General features: G+C 30.4%; 2 protein-coding genes across 5 annotated transcripts; one reads left to right on the plus strand and one right to left on the minus strand.

The window, feature by feature from the left end:
* The first annotated feature begins 454 nt into the window (after window positions 1-454).
* Window positions 455-5,395, plus strand: LOC120068460 (UMP-CMP kinase 3-like). 4 transcript variants are annotated; one of them, XM_039020244.2, is made up of 10 exons: window positions 455-585; window positions 1,013-1,078; window positions 1,385-1,445; window positions 1,775-1,892; window positions 2,021-2,177; window positions 2,350-2,430; window positions 2,572-2,679; window positions 2,778-2,849; window positions 4,033-4,087; window positions 5,149-5,395. In XM_039020244.2, exons 2-9 carry the CDS (start codon window positions 1,046-1,048, stop codon window positions 4,039-4,041), a joined length of 639 nt encoding a protein of 212 aa, XP_038876172.1. In that variant the 5' UTR covers window positions 455-585; window positions 1,013-1,045; the 3' UTR covers window positions 4,042-4,087; window positions 5,149-5,395. The 4 variants fall into 4 exon arrangements, with proteins under 4 accessions (XP_038876172.1, XP_090164910.1, XP_038876170.1 ...); XM_090308784.1 differs by having other exon boundaries at window positions 1,394-1,445; XM_039020242.2 differs by lacking the exons at window positions 4,033-4,087; window positions 5,149-5,395 and having other exon boundaries at window positions 2,778-3,166.
* Window positions 5,396-5,722: 327 nt separating this feature from the next.
* On the minus strand, window positions 5,723-13,196 carry LOC120068459 (very-long-chain aldehyde decarbonylase CER1-like). The gene is made up of 10 exons (XM_039020239.2): window positions 13,046-13,196; window positions 12,517-12,740; window positions 11,580-11,812; window positions 10,511-10,730; window positions 9,427-9,802; window positions 8,763-8,870; window positions 7,685-7,885; window positions 6,988-7,083; window positions 6,303-6,476; window positions 5,723-6,010 (listed from the first exon to the last, which is right to left on the minus strand). The coding sequence occupies exons 1-10, from the start codon at window positions 13,103-13,105 to the stop codon at window positions 5,843-5,845; spliced, it is 1,860 nt and encodes a 619-aa protein (XP_038876167.1). The 5' UTR covers window positions 13,106-13,196; the 3' UTR covers window positions 5,723-5,842.
* Window positions 13,197-15,375: the final 2,179 nt, after the last annotated feature.

Genomic DNA, 15,375 nt, shown 5'->3' on the forward strand with positions numbered 1-15,375 from the left:
ATAAGATATAAAATTAAGTTTTTTAGTAGTGAGACCTAACAACTCTTTGGGCTAAACAAGGAGCGAAGTTCACAACTCCTACTTACTTCTCAACTCTTTGGGTTTAACACACCCTTAAATAACTATCTTCAACATTTTCAAGGACATCATTTTGGTCAAATATACCTAATTAGATCACAATCAAAGTTTCATTAACTAATTATAACAATTTCCATCAATTTTCATAAAGTTTCTCGAAATTTCCATCAATATTTTTATAAAATTAGGATCTCGATATTTCAATCAACATCAATATTTTGAACCTTGATTACTTGGGTTATTAAAATAAAAAATTAAAGTTTTTACTTGCCATTTAAGATTCATTACTTTTTTTTTCCTCCTAAAAAAATAATTTTGGAAAAATGCACCAGTCTTATGACTAATTATGGAAATAGCCCAAAAATTGAAACAATTTTACACGTGACATGAACATTCTCAGTGGCTTTGCGCACAATTTTCTTTTGCTCCTCTATTTATTCCTCTTCTCTGCACATTGAATTTCGCAGCAATCTCTCTTTCTGATGACTTTTCTCCTTTTTCTCAACAGTGAGCACCTTCTTTCCTTGATTTATGCCATGTGTTCTTCACTGTTGTAATTTCTATAGTTTTCTTGCATTCATTTGATAAAATTGCGACTTGGGTGTGCTTTAAATCCTTGTTGAATTGCAAAAAGTTTCGAATTGGGTCACCCTGTGCACAAAAGTGGTGGGGAAAATTTGGGAAATCGACTGAATTTAATTTTCTCTTCTTTAGTTGCCCGTGTGTTAAATGTGAGGAAATAATTGAATTTTGAGGAGATTTTTCTCTTGGACGATCATTTTATCTTATTGAATTGTTTTTGCTTCCCAATTTAAGCTTCTGAACTCATGGAATTATGCACCCATTCGTTCGTGTTGTGTCTTGTTACATGTAATATAAGAATGGGAAAACTCTAAAGTTTTTTCGCATTTACCCCTAAATTTAATGTATGCAGATCCTTCTATTGAACCTTAATTAGTTGGGGCTCATGGAAACGGATGTGGGTGCAATTACCTGTGAGGTATTTTTAGCTTTTTTTATTTTTTAATTTTTTTAAATCTAAAATTGTAGGTTCTGTAACTGAATTCACGTGGGTTCGCTCTAAAATTTGATATTCTGTATTGCAAAGATAATAATGTTGATTGGGTATAAAAAGACTTCTCTTAATTAGTTGTATTGGGTGTTAATCTTTGGAAAAGCTGTTTTATTCATTGATATGCACCATTCTATAATTTGAGGCATCAGATAGATTATAAGTATTGGTCTGACACATTTTATTTCTGTTATTTGATATATTTTGTCGTCCTTGTTGAACGATATCACTAAGCTATTCCAGGAAGCAAATGGAAGTGCTGCCGAGAAGAAGCCTACAGTTGTCTTTGTTCTAGGTAAGTGTAACACTTTAGGAAGAGTTCATGCAAGATGAGAATGTAGGATATCCTTGCTTGGTTGAGATTCCAGTGGTTGAAAATTTCGACTTGTTTATGTTCATTGGTGATTCTCAGCTTTCTTTTACTGTATCTTCTTTGAATTTTCTTTTCCACTGTTCCATTGGCTTGGCGGTTTCTCTTGTACGGTTTTTTTAATCATTCCCTGGAAAAAGTTTTCAGTTACTTACTCTGCACCATCTCACCTTTTCTTCTTGTCTATGCTGCTACTGCTTATGAAGTTGAGGCTGTTTTTTTCATATATATTTTTTTAATATTGTTATGAACAGGTGGCCCTGGTAGTGGAAAGGGCACACAATGTGCATACATTGTTGAGCACTTTGGTTTTACTCATTTTAGTGCTGGTGATCTTCTTAGGGCAGAAATTAAATCTGGTTCTGAAAATGGGTATGTATGTTGTTTGTAGGCTGTAAGCACATATTTGAAGATTTATGCATATGTCTTGCCCATATGCTTGACAGGAAACTGATAGAATTTGAACTTTGGTTAATATACTTTCATTTTTTTATCTGCAGTTTAATGATTAAAAGTATGATTAATGAAGGGAAGATTGTTCCTTCTGACGTAACAGTAAATCTTCTCCAAAAAGCAATGGAGGAAAGTGGTAATGACAAATTTCTTATAGATGGTTTTCCACGTAATGATGAAAACCGTGCTGCTTTTGAGGCTGTTGTAAGTTTTCTTAGCCACTTGTTTCCCTATCTTCTTTCAACATGTTTTACTTTCATTGTACTACGTAGTAAGTATTTTGTTCAATATGTTCAAATTGTCTCAAATTACTACTTTTTGGAAAAAAAAAATTACTATTTTTCTAAATCTTTGTGTTTACGTTGATGGTTTGCAGACTGGTTTAGAGCCAGCTTTTGTCCTGTTTTTCGATTGTCCTGAAGAGGAGATGGAGAGGCGCATTTTAAAAAGGAATCAGGTTAGACCATTTTGGTACTCTTTCTGAACTGAAATTTCACTACTCTTCATTTTGGTACTCTTTCTCAACTGAAATTTCACTACTCTTTCTTCTTCAAGTGATATTGTCAAACAAATAGGATAATAATCTTTGGTGATTCAGGGAAGAGATGATGATAATATTGAGACAATTCGAAAGCGTTTCAAGGTTTTCTTAGAGTCCAGTCTCCCTGTAGTTCAGTATTATGAATCTATTGGGAAAGTACATAAGGTAAATCTAATATGAATTGTTATTAAAATATCTGCATTTTGAAAATTTTGTTCCCTTTAGCATACATATACATCTGACATTTACCATTCTATTCTTAGATTGATGCTGCAAGGCCAGTTGAAGATGTATTTGAGTCAGTTAAAGATGTTTTCACATCAATAAATGAGAAGGTAAAACCCCATGGTCGTGCGCAGCAGAAATTTACTCTATTAAAACTCCAACTAAAATGGAAAATGAACTTTTTACGAAATGGAGTTTGCAAGAGGTATTGATTGAGCATGTTTTCGAGACAAATAGAGCACTACCTGCTTCAAAATTGAGAAGGGTTAGATACCAGAATTTTGGATTATGGACCTTAAGCTTTATGTAAACTTCATTCAAATTAGGGGTTAGATACCAGAATTTTGGATTATGGACCTTAAGCTTTATGTAAACTTCTTTTGAATTAGAAAGTAAATTTATCCAATGGAGCTTCTAAGACCGACCAGTAACACGTGCTTTATCATTGTCATTTCACATACTGCTTCTGTAATTTGTGTGCATAGAAATAAATGCTCAATGAGAGATGAAAAGGCAGCTTTTGGCTGCGTATTTTCATGTTCAAAATGCTGAATTCTTCTACTGTCAAGAATGTAGGAAATTGAATAACTAGCTTATTGCAGTTTGACTCTAGATGCATATGATGTGACTTCTGTCCTAATTGGTGTATGGTTTCTCCAAGAGTAACAGACAGTTTTCTTCTTACGAGCAAGGCACCATTGTCATCAGGTTGATGCTTATGTGTGTGATGTAAAGGGTTTTGAGATTCATATACATATTTGGTGTATATTTGTAATACTTTAAACGAGGAACATGATTTCACATCAAACAATGTGATATTAGTTTGAGAAGTTTGACGATAACCACTCTCACTATGGTTCTCATTTCCTGAGCTATTAGAACTGTATTCAAATCCTAGTTGAATTTATTTAGGCTCATGATGGCTCGGAGAAGAACTATATGTTGGTTTTCACTGAACGGCTCAGCACTTTTGTGTTTATTTTTTTCTTCCTGCTGTTGTAATCGACCAAGGCACATCATGTGGTTTTTGTCAATGATTAGTAAAATCAAAATTTTTGTATGCCTTTAGTTATCAGGTGCTGCATTAGTTGGGACTGTAATGAATTTTGAGAATAATAATATAGTGCCTGAAGTTTCAATGTGATTTTATCCGATTAGATCCAACCAAGTAAAATAGGCAAACGACCAAAAGTGCTATCAAAACCAAGCATAAACCGAAATTTGTTGTTCCATGATCCAATATACTAAGATTTTTTTTAATCTTTTAATGACATCTATTTGTATCTTATGCAGGATGACTGAGAGTCTTGCTTCTCTGCCAATGCCATTCATGTTATTCTCTATTGAGGTAATCCCCCTAGGAAATAAGTTCAAGAATTCTTTGTTAGATGATTTTTTCTGATTGAGGTAAGAGTTTGGAATACCAACTATTATAATATATGGAAGTTACTTCTACATGTTTACTTGGAGGGTTCTATACAAAACTATGCAAGGTGTAGCAGACATAATATTTCAAAGGAGTGTTCTGATATGAGAATAATCTCTCTTCAGCTTAGTTTCCCCCAGTGGTTTTTGATAAGTCATGACTTGATGTATGGTCGTCACATGCATTGCAGATTCCTCCTTAGTTGACAATTATGCAGTGTATGCATTGAACTGGGTCTTATATTTTAGGTTTAAACATGTTTTTACTCTGAAGGTTTATCATTTAGGATCTTTTTGGAGTGACTTTCTAAGTATTCTAAAACACCTTTTTAACTTCTAAAACTCGTTTAAGCACCGAAAAAGTCATTCAAAACAGGTCACTAGATGTTATCCTAAAAGTAATAATCTACATGTGATAACTGGATTATTATTGCTGGATACAATACATCACATGCTTAATGATATATATTAGATTCATATGATTGAATTAAAGTTGAAAAACTACTCCGATGCTGGTTAGTTCAGGGACTAAAATGAAACTGGCAAAAATCTTGAAGCTAAGATCATATGAAATGTTCTACACATGTAGGTGTATGCTTTTTCAGAGGCTGTGGGTAAAACTAGAGCATTGTAATATGGCACTAAATATAAAATTGTTATATATGAAGTTGAATACATATAATTTACAAGGAATTATGAGGTGGGACATGAATGTTTGCTCCTTGTACACGTTGCCCATGATTGTATGTTTATTATGGAAGGTTGTAGTTTGAAAAACACATGCAATGGATCTGCAGAACTATCCTTCTTCACCTTCTAAAATAAAGAGTGATGTCAGAAGATTGGCAGCATTGTTATAGAGGCTTATTAGTTATTACCTGATCTATTCTTTCGTTGTGGCTGTCCCCCCCATGTTGTTGTGTCCCTTAGTTATGAAAAACAGCTATGTTAGTTCTTGAATTCTGCTCTTTCTTTATCTGCCAGGCTTTCAAGCCAGATCCCGTCTTGGCCTTCCCAAATCATCCATAAACCTTCAGCTTGAAAAACTCACTTGGGTTCTGTTTATTTGTAACATATTCTTGCATACTCCTTTCGATGTTCTCTTTTCAAATTATTACCATATTATGTCTGTTTTATATGCTGCAACATGATTTAACAGGTCTGTGAATTGTGATTGTACACGTGTCGAACTGTCGAGAAAAGAAAATGTTACGTAATCTTTATGACTTTCTTTTTCGTTTTCCTTTTTTTTTTCCTCTTCTTATTGTTGAGGCGTACATTTGAATTTTTGATCTTTGATTGAGGACATATGTTTTAATCAGTTAAGTTATATTCAGGTAGGCGAGAAGTTTAATTCTCTTTGTATGCTAAATAGTGGACTCTTCCTACACAGTAAATATTGCTACACTTTCGCGTATGCTCAAATATGACTCTTATTTACTGATTAAATTATAACACCTCGTAAGAAGTTATTTTTTCACTATTTGTAAAGATTATTTCTTAAAGCTATAATTTATATTATAAAATTGTTGACCACACATACCATGCCGCTCATTAGTTCCTTAAATATTTCATCACATTCGATACCATTTATATTAACAGCAAAGTTTATAAAACTACTAAATATCTCTAGTGTGTCTTGTATTGCTTTAGTACTACATAAGCTTTCCGTAGGGTTTTATTTAGAAGGAATCTCCAAAGGAAGAAATCCATTTTGAAGGCTTGCTCTCCATGCTTCTTCCAAACTCAACATTGTTTCTCCACACTCATGCATTTCTCTTCCTTCCAAAGCATGAAGTATTCCTGCCATTCGCCATGCACTCATCACTCTTCTCGGCAACCAATTCTGCAACCAAAATTGTCAATATGAACATAACTCAGTAGATTCTCACTAGAAAAAAAAAACTACCTCTTACAAACAAATAATCCTATAATTATGCTTAATGAAAATAAGACTTTTAAGAGATTAAAAGATGAGAAAAGTTATCGGATATCAGTGGTACACATATCACTCTTATTTAGCAATTGGTTCATCATTTTTAAATCTTTCTGATATGTGGACAACAACAAATGAAGATAATATATGAATAATTTTTCATACTATCGATGTACTAGAAAGTTTTTGGTTGATGACGGACCTCGCAAGAGTCGATGTTCTCAAAAGAAGAAGGAACCATCATGGAAGGAGTGATGTGATAATAGCAATCTTTTCTGAGTCTTTTTGGAGGAAATTGTGAATAGGGAATGAAGATTGTCCCTTTCGGTGCATTTAGTTGTTCAAAGTCTTCCAAACCATCTCCCACAATCCATATCTGTCAATATAGATTTGGTTAGTAATAATAAATAATAATAAAGCTTCTTCTTAAGGGTCCAATTTTCTTTTTCATCTTTGAAGCAGGAAGGAAGTTGTATCTATATTTCTGAATTTTAAATAATGTCTAATAATTCTTCTAATTTAAAGATATCTAATAGATCACTTAACTTTTAAATTTGTGTCCAATAGATTAATAACATAAAATTTCTAATAGAATTGAGTTTTGTATTTAATTATGACCCCTAAACTTTTAATTTTAAAGTGTCTAGTGTGTTTGAATAATTTAAAAAATGTTGAATATAGCCCTTAGTAGACACAAAAATTAAAGATTGAGAAATCTACTAGTACATACTTTTTAAAGTTCAGAAACTTATTAAACAGAAAGTTGAAAGTTCGGGGACTTATAATTCACTTTCGTGATTGTTAAATGTGTAGTTAAATCAATTAAATATTTTGTATGAATTTTGATAATTAATGACAAAATTACATTGCTACATAATGTAAATTACCTTGTGAGTAGTAGTTTTTGCAAGGACCAAGTTGTCAGAATTGGTAGTGACCTTTGATTTAAGCTTCTTATGCTCATTCTCATACAGGGTAACCACCTGTGACAATAATTTTTTTTTTTAATAAAAAAAATTAAACTGAGTACTAAATAAATACAATAACATATATTTGATATCTTTTGAAAATGTATGAAAAAGAATGCTTAGGGAAAAAAATTGGTTTTAATGAAGAAGCTATATATTCTCATTTTCTTAGACTTTATTTTAACAAATTTTCTCTAGAAAAAATTACCAATATTGCAAAATATTAGTCATGTGTGAACAAAAATGAAACTATATATGTGGCTAAAGAGTGAGAAAAGAACCAAAATACTATAAAATTTAGACTAATTTTGAAAATATTTTGATTTCTTGATTTTTTTTAATAATTATGTTGAGTAACACTTTTAGGGATAATAATTAAGTGTACAACAACATTTTAAAAGAATTGAAAATATAGCAAAATCTATCAACGATAGACTCCTATCAGCTATATGGTCTATCACTGATGGATTTCAAAAGCCAAATCTAAATTTTGCTATATCCACAAATATTTTGAGCCTCATTGCTATTTTTGCAATTGTTTTTTAAAAATAATTTCTTAAATAAACAGGGTTAGATATGCAAATTAAATCCCTAATATAGTTTTAGAGAGGGAAACCTGCAAACCCAATTGACAAAGGGCATCTGCAATGGCATAAGCAACCTTAGAAAGGTGTCCTCTAAGAAGCACTTCTGTTGTGGCTTTTGGGATTGTATTGACCACAATAGCAGCTGCTAAACTACTTCCATCAACCAATTTTATTTTCAATTTTGGATATTTTTGTATGTAAATTTCTCCATATTCATTTAGCTCTTTTTCCTGCATTCAATAATGCCATCAGAATTATAACTTTTTCTGTTAAAATATCATTTTCTTTATATTTCATTTCATTTGTCTCTGCATTTTTTATTTTTTTTTTAAAAAATTAGTCCTTATACTTTTCAATGAATTTTTTAATTGGTCAATAATGTTAGTTTAACATTTACACCTTTAATTGGATTCAAGAAAGTTCAAGAAATAATTTTAAATTTTGTGATTTGAAATCAGATAAATTATTTAAATTTTTTTACTTTGACTAGAATGAGGAACATTTGAAATGAATGTATTTAATTTTTTGTGTTTGGATGGAAACTAGAAAAGAAAAAGTAATTAAACTTTTTTTTTTTACAAATGTAGGCTTTTAATTACGATTGATTAATTGAAAATTAGAATATGAGTAATTTATCTCTAAATCACATGAAATTCTGCAAAGTGTGACCTTTTTAGTCTGAAATATATATATATATTTTTACACTACAACAGGATTTGAAATCATTTAATCATTTTCTTTCTTGTGGTTGTAACAAACAACAAAATTCATCTGAAATCTGTTATGATTTGAAATATCTCAAATTTCGATTCCAAAATAAAGACATTAGTTTGTATTAGCCTTCTTTCTTATATGAAGGTTGGAAATATGTACACATTCTATATTTTGATGAAAATTAATTTCAAACTAATAAATAGGGACTAATTTATGATCTACCCAAAGTACAATGGATAAATTGAATTTTTTAAATTACGTGAATTAAAATGAAATGAAAGTCAAAATAAATGGACCAAAATTAATTATAATTTTTTTAATCTTTTTAATATAAAAATAAGTAAATGAATGCGATTCAATAGATTAATTGCCCAATTTTTGGTAGTAACTTGCCTGATTAAGGAGGCCTAAGCTTAGCACCTTGACTCCCTTTTTATCAGCATCTAAAATGGCTGCTTCTATCAAGTTATTGATTGCTTCTCTTCTTCCTTTCATGAAATACTGCAAAAACCCATTGCAAAAGGAATTTCAAATTTAGGGTTAAAGTCACAGAGAAACTATTTATCTTTTTTTTTTTTCCTTTCATTTTCATGATTATTGTACTAAGAATATGCATAAATATATAATAATGAATATAGTCTATCCAGTCCTACCTTTTAGTTTAGTGATATATTGTTTAACATAAAATTAGATCATGAAGTCCTAAGTTCAAATCCGAACGTGGGTTTTAAAGTTTAGAAAAACATGTAACAATCTATCCTACTAAACAATATCAAGATAATACCTCACTTTTAGATTTTTCCTAAATATGTACGTACATGTGTGTTCATATATATAATCAGTAAAGTATATTAAGATAACATGGGGTTTCAGCTCAAAATCAATTGACAATGAGAGAAGTAATCCATTTATCTTATAAAGAATGTTAGGAAAACGGGAAATTCTCAACCAAGTTAAATGATATATTTTTTTTTTTTAAGAAAAGAGAAATTATGAAATATATGTGGAAATTTGATGATATTGAATATTGGAAAATAATGATTATATTATAACTTACTTGAAGATTAAATGTAGGGAGAACCCAAGATTGCAATACGAGTGCCTTGAAAGTGTTTCTTTCAGAGACAAAAGTAAGGCCATAGAAAGAAGTGGCAAGCACATAGAAAGAAGTGAAAGGCCAAAGAAGGGTCAGCCACCATTTAGAGGCAAATGGGTGTGAGGCCACAGCTGCCAACCCAAGCCTCATATGATAAATGGACTGTGGGGTTGTCAAATGGGTTAAATGAACCACATGGGGCACTTCCTCTTCCCTTAGCAATGAATTTTCGTACAAACTATCTGAATTCTTGTCCACTGTACCATATATGTAATCATAAATTGGCATGAATAGACTGTAGTTGGTTCTGAATTGAGTATGGTGTAGTGAATGGTACCTGCATTTTGCAGCACAGTCGATTTCAAGTTATCTCTTGTCAACATTTATGAGACTCATGGCGAATATCGAGACGTAATTGAATTTCAATGTAACAAGTTATCTCAATGATGTGGTGTTAGACCTAAAGGTACGTAATAGTCAAAATCAATAAAGTACAAGTATAGCGTGTCCCTATATTTTTTAAAAGCTTGAACTTTATGCATCCATCAGGTTCCTTACTAAAACTTCATTCAAACAATAGAACGAAGAACACAAATATCAACAACCTCTACTAAACTAGAGGCAAACCAGTTGGGCACAAGGAGCTCCAAGGACTTTCAACAAAAGAATTCACAAATCAACTAACCTATAGGCAGCACCATTACTCGATCTGAGACATTTGGTGAACAAAGCCACTTCCGCAAGGGAAGCCAACTTCACGATTTTGTGTGTTTAAGAAAAGTTTAAAAAGTGTCTAATAGCAAACTTATTAAATTTTTAATTTTATGTTTAATAGGTCTTTGACCCCTATGATACTTTTAAAAATTCGTAGATCTATAAATTGAACCTAATAGTCACTTTCAATTAGAGTTCAAAGACCACAAAACCTGAAATAATTAAAGCTTAAGAACTAAACTGGTTAAAATTTATTTATTTTAATAACTTTTAATATGTTTGTTTAGTCTTTAAACTTTTAAAACGTAACGAGCTTTTAAGAAAGACTTACGAGGGAGTGTAGATGAGATACTTGAGAGGAGGAAAAATGGAGAAGAGGGTCTTAGGAACAAGCTCAAAGTTGCAATGACCCATATTGTTCATAAAATCAATGAACATTATATAAATAACAAAAGACCCTATTGAAGCTGTTTCTGTTAGCACTGTCACCAACAATGGTATTGTAAACAGCAAGAAATACACTATGTGTTCTGCAAATGGATGTATCACAGCTGAAAAAAAATTACAAATACACGGTGATTAATATAAGCATAATTCAACTAATTCAGATATATACCGAACAATCAAGATCAAAGTCAGTGTCCCTCCAATATGTGAGGCTCATCACATTTGATATCAAGATCCCATACTAAAATTGGGGTCCATTTGATTAACAATAATTTCATAATGTAGTTGAGTGCAATTTAACTCTATTTCATAAACTTAGGTATGGTTAATTACTACTATATTAGATAACTTCAAAGTACTAGAAATTAAAACATTTATATATCTATATATGCCATTTTCATCCTTGTTTCTTAATAAAATGTGATCCATTAGTTTTGAGGAAGAGAGATGAACAATTAATTTGTCCATTGAAAGTGTAGGGTCTCAACATCCACTTGTTCTTTTAAGTTTCATGTCTCTTCTCTACTTTTTAGAAAAGCATTCATGTCAAAGTACAACTTTATCCTAACATATTTGACTTATCAAAATACATATAATATAACAAATAACAAATATAATCTTTAATTTCTCAAAAAAAAAATCTAAGCAATACTTAATATTTAGAAAATTATAATTATAAAGAGGAGTAAAAAATCACCAAATTACTTCTTCTTTTTAAGGGAGAAAAAGACCATGAAATATCAAATAATTTTGAAACAAAATTTTAATTTTTTAAAAATAAAATCAAACAGAAAATAGAAACCATGAGAAAAAGAAATATAGAAGAGTTCATTCATTGTTGGAACACGAACTAAAATCATATTTAAAAACAAGACAGTGACGATCTCATATTTAAATGTTGTGAAAAATTGGTAGATCGACACGTGGAAATTAAAAAAGAGAGAAAATTTTACAGGTAATAGGCTCCGTAGCAATGGAGGAATGGTGGTGAGAATGGTAGCGAGAGTAAAGAAAATGGTGATGAAGAGCTCTATGAAACCAGTAGTATAAAAACTCTACCGGACCGGCGTGCAACAATGCCGTCATAACCACCCCGTCCGTCCTCCACAACGGTAGATTTTCACCCTTCGCAACCCCCATCCTCCCTAAGCAGAGCAGCAACCCGTTGAATAAAATTTGATCATCCCTGTAAACATATATATATATGATTATCATTTTTAGTATAACACTCGTGAGGATGACAATTGAATCTCCGATTTTTAAGAAAGAGAGTGCATGTTACTGTTGAATTACACCATTCAAAATATGAATAGAAAAACAAATATATACTATTCCATCCGCTTGCACTTTGGAATTTAGTGGTAGTTTAATACCGTCAAAACATACCAAATATGGTTTCTAATTGGTCATTGAACATAAAGTTTGATCGGTTTTTTTTTTTTTTTTTTTTTGTTATTCTTTTTGAATTAAAAAGATGTGAGGGTAGAGATTGGAATCTTCAACTTTGTGGTTGATGATATATGTCATAATTAGTTGGATTATATTCTTAAATTATTAGTCTAGTATTGTGTCTATGAAGTTTTCTTTTATTTTAAAGTCTTTAACTACTAGATCTTTTCAACCTTTTAATTTCGTATCTAATAAATCTTTTCATCAAGTATCACAATCAGTCTCGTTTATTAATCACTTATGTCTATGTATAAGAAATCAAACCATTTTTTAACAAGATATAATAGTCAATGAGATCATTAGGTGCATCAAAGTATCTCGACTTGGTTTACACATCTATAACATCTTCATCGGACACTAAGACGGGGGATCCAAACCATTGCAACAACATTTGTTAGGAGACAATACAATAAAAAAAGAGAGAAAAAAAGTAGTACTAACCATGAACTTTCTCTGTCAACTTGTTCAAACTCAATGGGTTTATCAACAATTCTTTTGGTTCCTTTAGCCGTTTGGTAACGAGAGAGAGAGATCCAAATTTGATTGTGAATCATTCTTAATAATAGAAATGGAAATATAAGAACATAACCCAAATCTCTCTTATCTTCTTCCCCTCTGAAGTACAAATATGAGCTATGAATCACCCATGGAGACAATATCACAAACTAAAAAGCAAAAAAAAAAAAAAAAAAAAAAAAAAACATCATTAGAGGTTAAGACATTATATTATCGACTAAAATGTTGAGCTGTTTAGCTCATAAAAAAAGGAAACCACATAAAAGGTACATTGTTTATATTTCAATCGATATGAGAAGTAGAAGAGAATTAGAGGTTAATACAGTATATCTTCGACCAAAAAATGGAGTCGTTGTACTAAGAATATGCAAATCTTGTTTATAAAGATTTAAAAAATATATATATTTGTTGAACTCAAAAACTGAGGCAAGAATTTTTGCACACCCATGCATACCTTGAAATTTCCAAGTGGCTTCCATGGCCAATCTGTGAGAATGCCTGGTTTGGAAGCCATTATTGTTTGAGGAACTTTGTGCTTCTTTATTGGCAATGGGTGCCAAAAGATTATATAGAGATTTGGCTAGGTGAAAGTGAAAGTTTACCATAATAGCCAGCAATATAATTAAATGACAGTACATGCCCTTTGAAGTTAAATCATTAAGAAAACGAAAAAAATACTTGAGTGATGATAATTTATCATATGAAAAATTCTTTTTCCTTTTAGTATCGTTATATAATTTGATATGGATTAAAAAAAAATGGATGCTATAATTTACGATGTACTCAAGTATTATTCATTAATTAATTAAAAATTAAAGTGTAGTTTTCTTAATAAATGATAGTTTTTTTTTCCTTGTTGAGTTCAAACATATGAACGAGTTGGAATTGAAAATCGATATTTAGATAGAAAATTGATATTTTATTTATTAAACTATGTTTTGATAGGGATGAATTAATGATATATGTCATTTGGCAGTTGGAATATATTAATCTCTTTTTATTTCTTTTCGGTTGGTAAGTAGTATAGGTGTATCACATACGTGTTAGTTTATTCATTTATTACAAAGGACAACGTTTCCAATTTCTATGGGAGAGACGAAAATTTAGGTGTAACAAAGCATAAAGGGAAAAAAAAGGGGGAAATTGGTTGCTAACATTTAACAAGATTAACATTTATAAATTACTCTTTTACGATATTTATAAGAATTACATCTAATCATAATTCAATCCATCAAGACATTACTTATCATCTCAAACATCAATAATTTAATGTATACAACAACGATTGATATATATATTGTTGGAATATTTTGAATTTATTTGTTGATGTTTCGAACAACCAAATACGGAGATCTTACTGTTTTTTTTAACATTTTTTGTATTCTTTAATTGCTGATTACGTAACAAACATATATATATAGTTCCTGAGATTTGGTTTAAGTTGTATTTGAGTTTTTGAATCTTTAAACTCAATAATTTTATCCACGAGAAATTTACTTTTGTACCCTAGGTCCCCTCCATCAGTTTTTCTGTTAACTACTAAAAAAAAAAAAAAAATACAGGCATTTATTTTTTTATGAGATTTTCAAAAATAGAAAAATAAAAGAAATTATTTACACAAAATAACAAAATTTTAATATTTTTTTTTATAAAGGCTGATAGAAGTCTATCAGTATCTATCAGTGATAGAAATTGATAGATACTGGTATTTTTTCTGTTATTTCTATAAATAGTTTGACATATTTTCTATCTGTGAAAAATTTTCTATTTTTTTATTATTAATTTTTTGAAAACATTAAGAAATATTTTTATTCTTGTTTTTCCCTCTTTCTTCTTCAATTAAGATGATTCCTTCAACAATTATGTCTATTATATGGTGCTACATTATGTCTTCCATACCTATGTGTTGGAGACTCAACAACTTACATTAGTTATATTTGTTCTAATAACATCTTGTCTATATATATAGATACATACATACACATACTCGGTGCAAAAATTAAGAATGTTTTCCAAAAAAGGAACAATGATAATAATAACAGCAATAACCCCAATAAATCAATCCCCTTCTCCTACTTTATTCTAATGAAGGTAGTTGCAATAGATATCATTTTTAGGGATAATAATCTATGAAGTACAGACATAAATATGGTTACACGATATTGATACGATCGGATATGACGATTCATCAATTTCTAAAAAACTAAGATACGGATATGTCTAAGGATGCGTTATTTTTTTATATTTTTTTAATATATATATTTCTAAAAAACGAGAATACTGATATGTTGAAAATATATTTTCTTTTTCTTTAGAAAAATTTAAGATATAGATAAATTTAACATACAAGTTAATAACAATAGCATAGAATACAAACACTGAAATACAATACAAAAAAAAAAAAAAAAGCAACTTCTAAGATGTTGGAGTATAATAATTAATAACATACAATAGAAAAAAGTGACTCATATTGCAAAGAATAAGAAGAAAAAGATTAGAGGGGGAAGTATGAAGATAAACGAAGAACTCCTTCATTGAATTGTTGAAGATATCCAAATGGTTTATATTTTAGTGGATTTCGTGGGGACTCAAATGTGAAGATGGATATTAGATGATTTTAGTATAGGGTTTGGTCCGTTATTTTATTTCCTTTTAGTTTTGGACTCGAGTAATGAGCTTTTTAAATAGGTTATCTAGTTTTACATTAAAAAAGATTAGATGAGTTGCTTGTTTTTTTTCTTTAAGAAAAAGTACGTATACAAATAGATACGTCAAATCGCGTGT

Source organism: Benincasa hispida, chromosome 12, assembly GCF_027475165.1.
Source record: "Benincasa hispida cultivar pf3 chromosome 12, pf3_genome.v1.1, whole genome shotgun sequence".
Taxonomy (NCBI): domain Eukaryota; kingdom Viridiplantae; phylum Streptophyta; class Magnoliopsida; order Cucurbitales; family Cucurbitaceae; genus Benincasa; species Benincasa hispida.

Coding starts and splice junctions, on each gene's coding strand:
- LOC120068460 (XM_039020242.2), top strand. CDS start 1,046: ATGGAAACGGATGTGGGTGCAATTACCTGTGAG. Junction 1,446..1,774: donor TACAGTTGTCTTTGTTCTAG/GTAAGTGTAACA, acceptor TGTTATGAACAG/GTGGCCCTGGTAGTGGAAAG. Junction 2,431..2,571: donor GCATTTTAAAAAGGAATCAG/GTTAGACCATTT, acceptor TTGGTGATTCAG/GGAAGAGATGATGATAATAT.
- LOC120068459 (XM_039020239.2), bottom strand. CDS start 13,105: ATGGCTTCCAAACCAGGCATTCTCACAGATTGGCCATGGAAGCCACTT. Junction 11,813..12,516: donor GTTGACAGAGAAAGTTCATG/GTTAGTACTACT, acceptor ATATGTTTACAG/GGATGATCAAATTTTATTCA. Junction 7,886..8,762: donor GCTTAGGCCTCCTTAATCAG/GCAAGTTACTAC, acceptor TATTGAATGCAG/GAAAAAGAGCTAAATGAATA.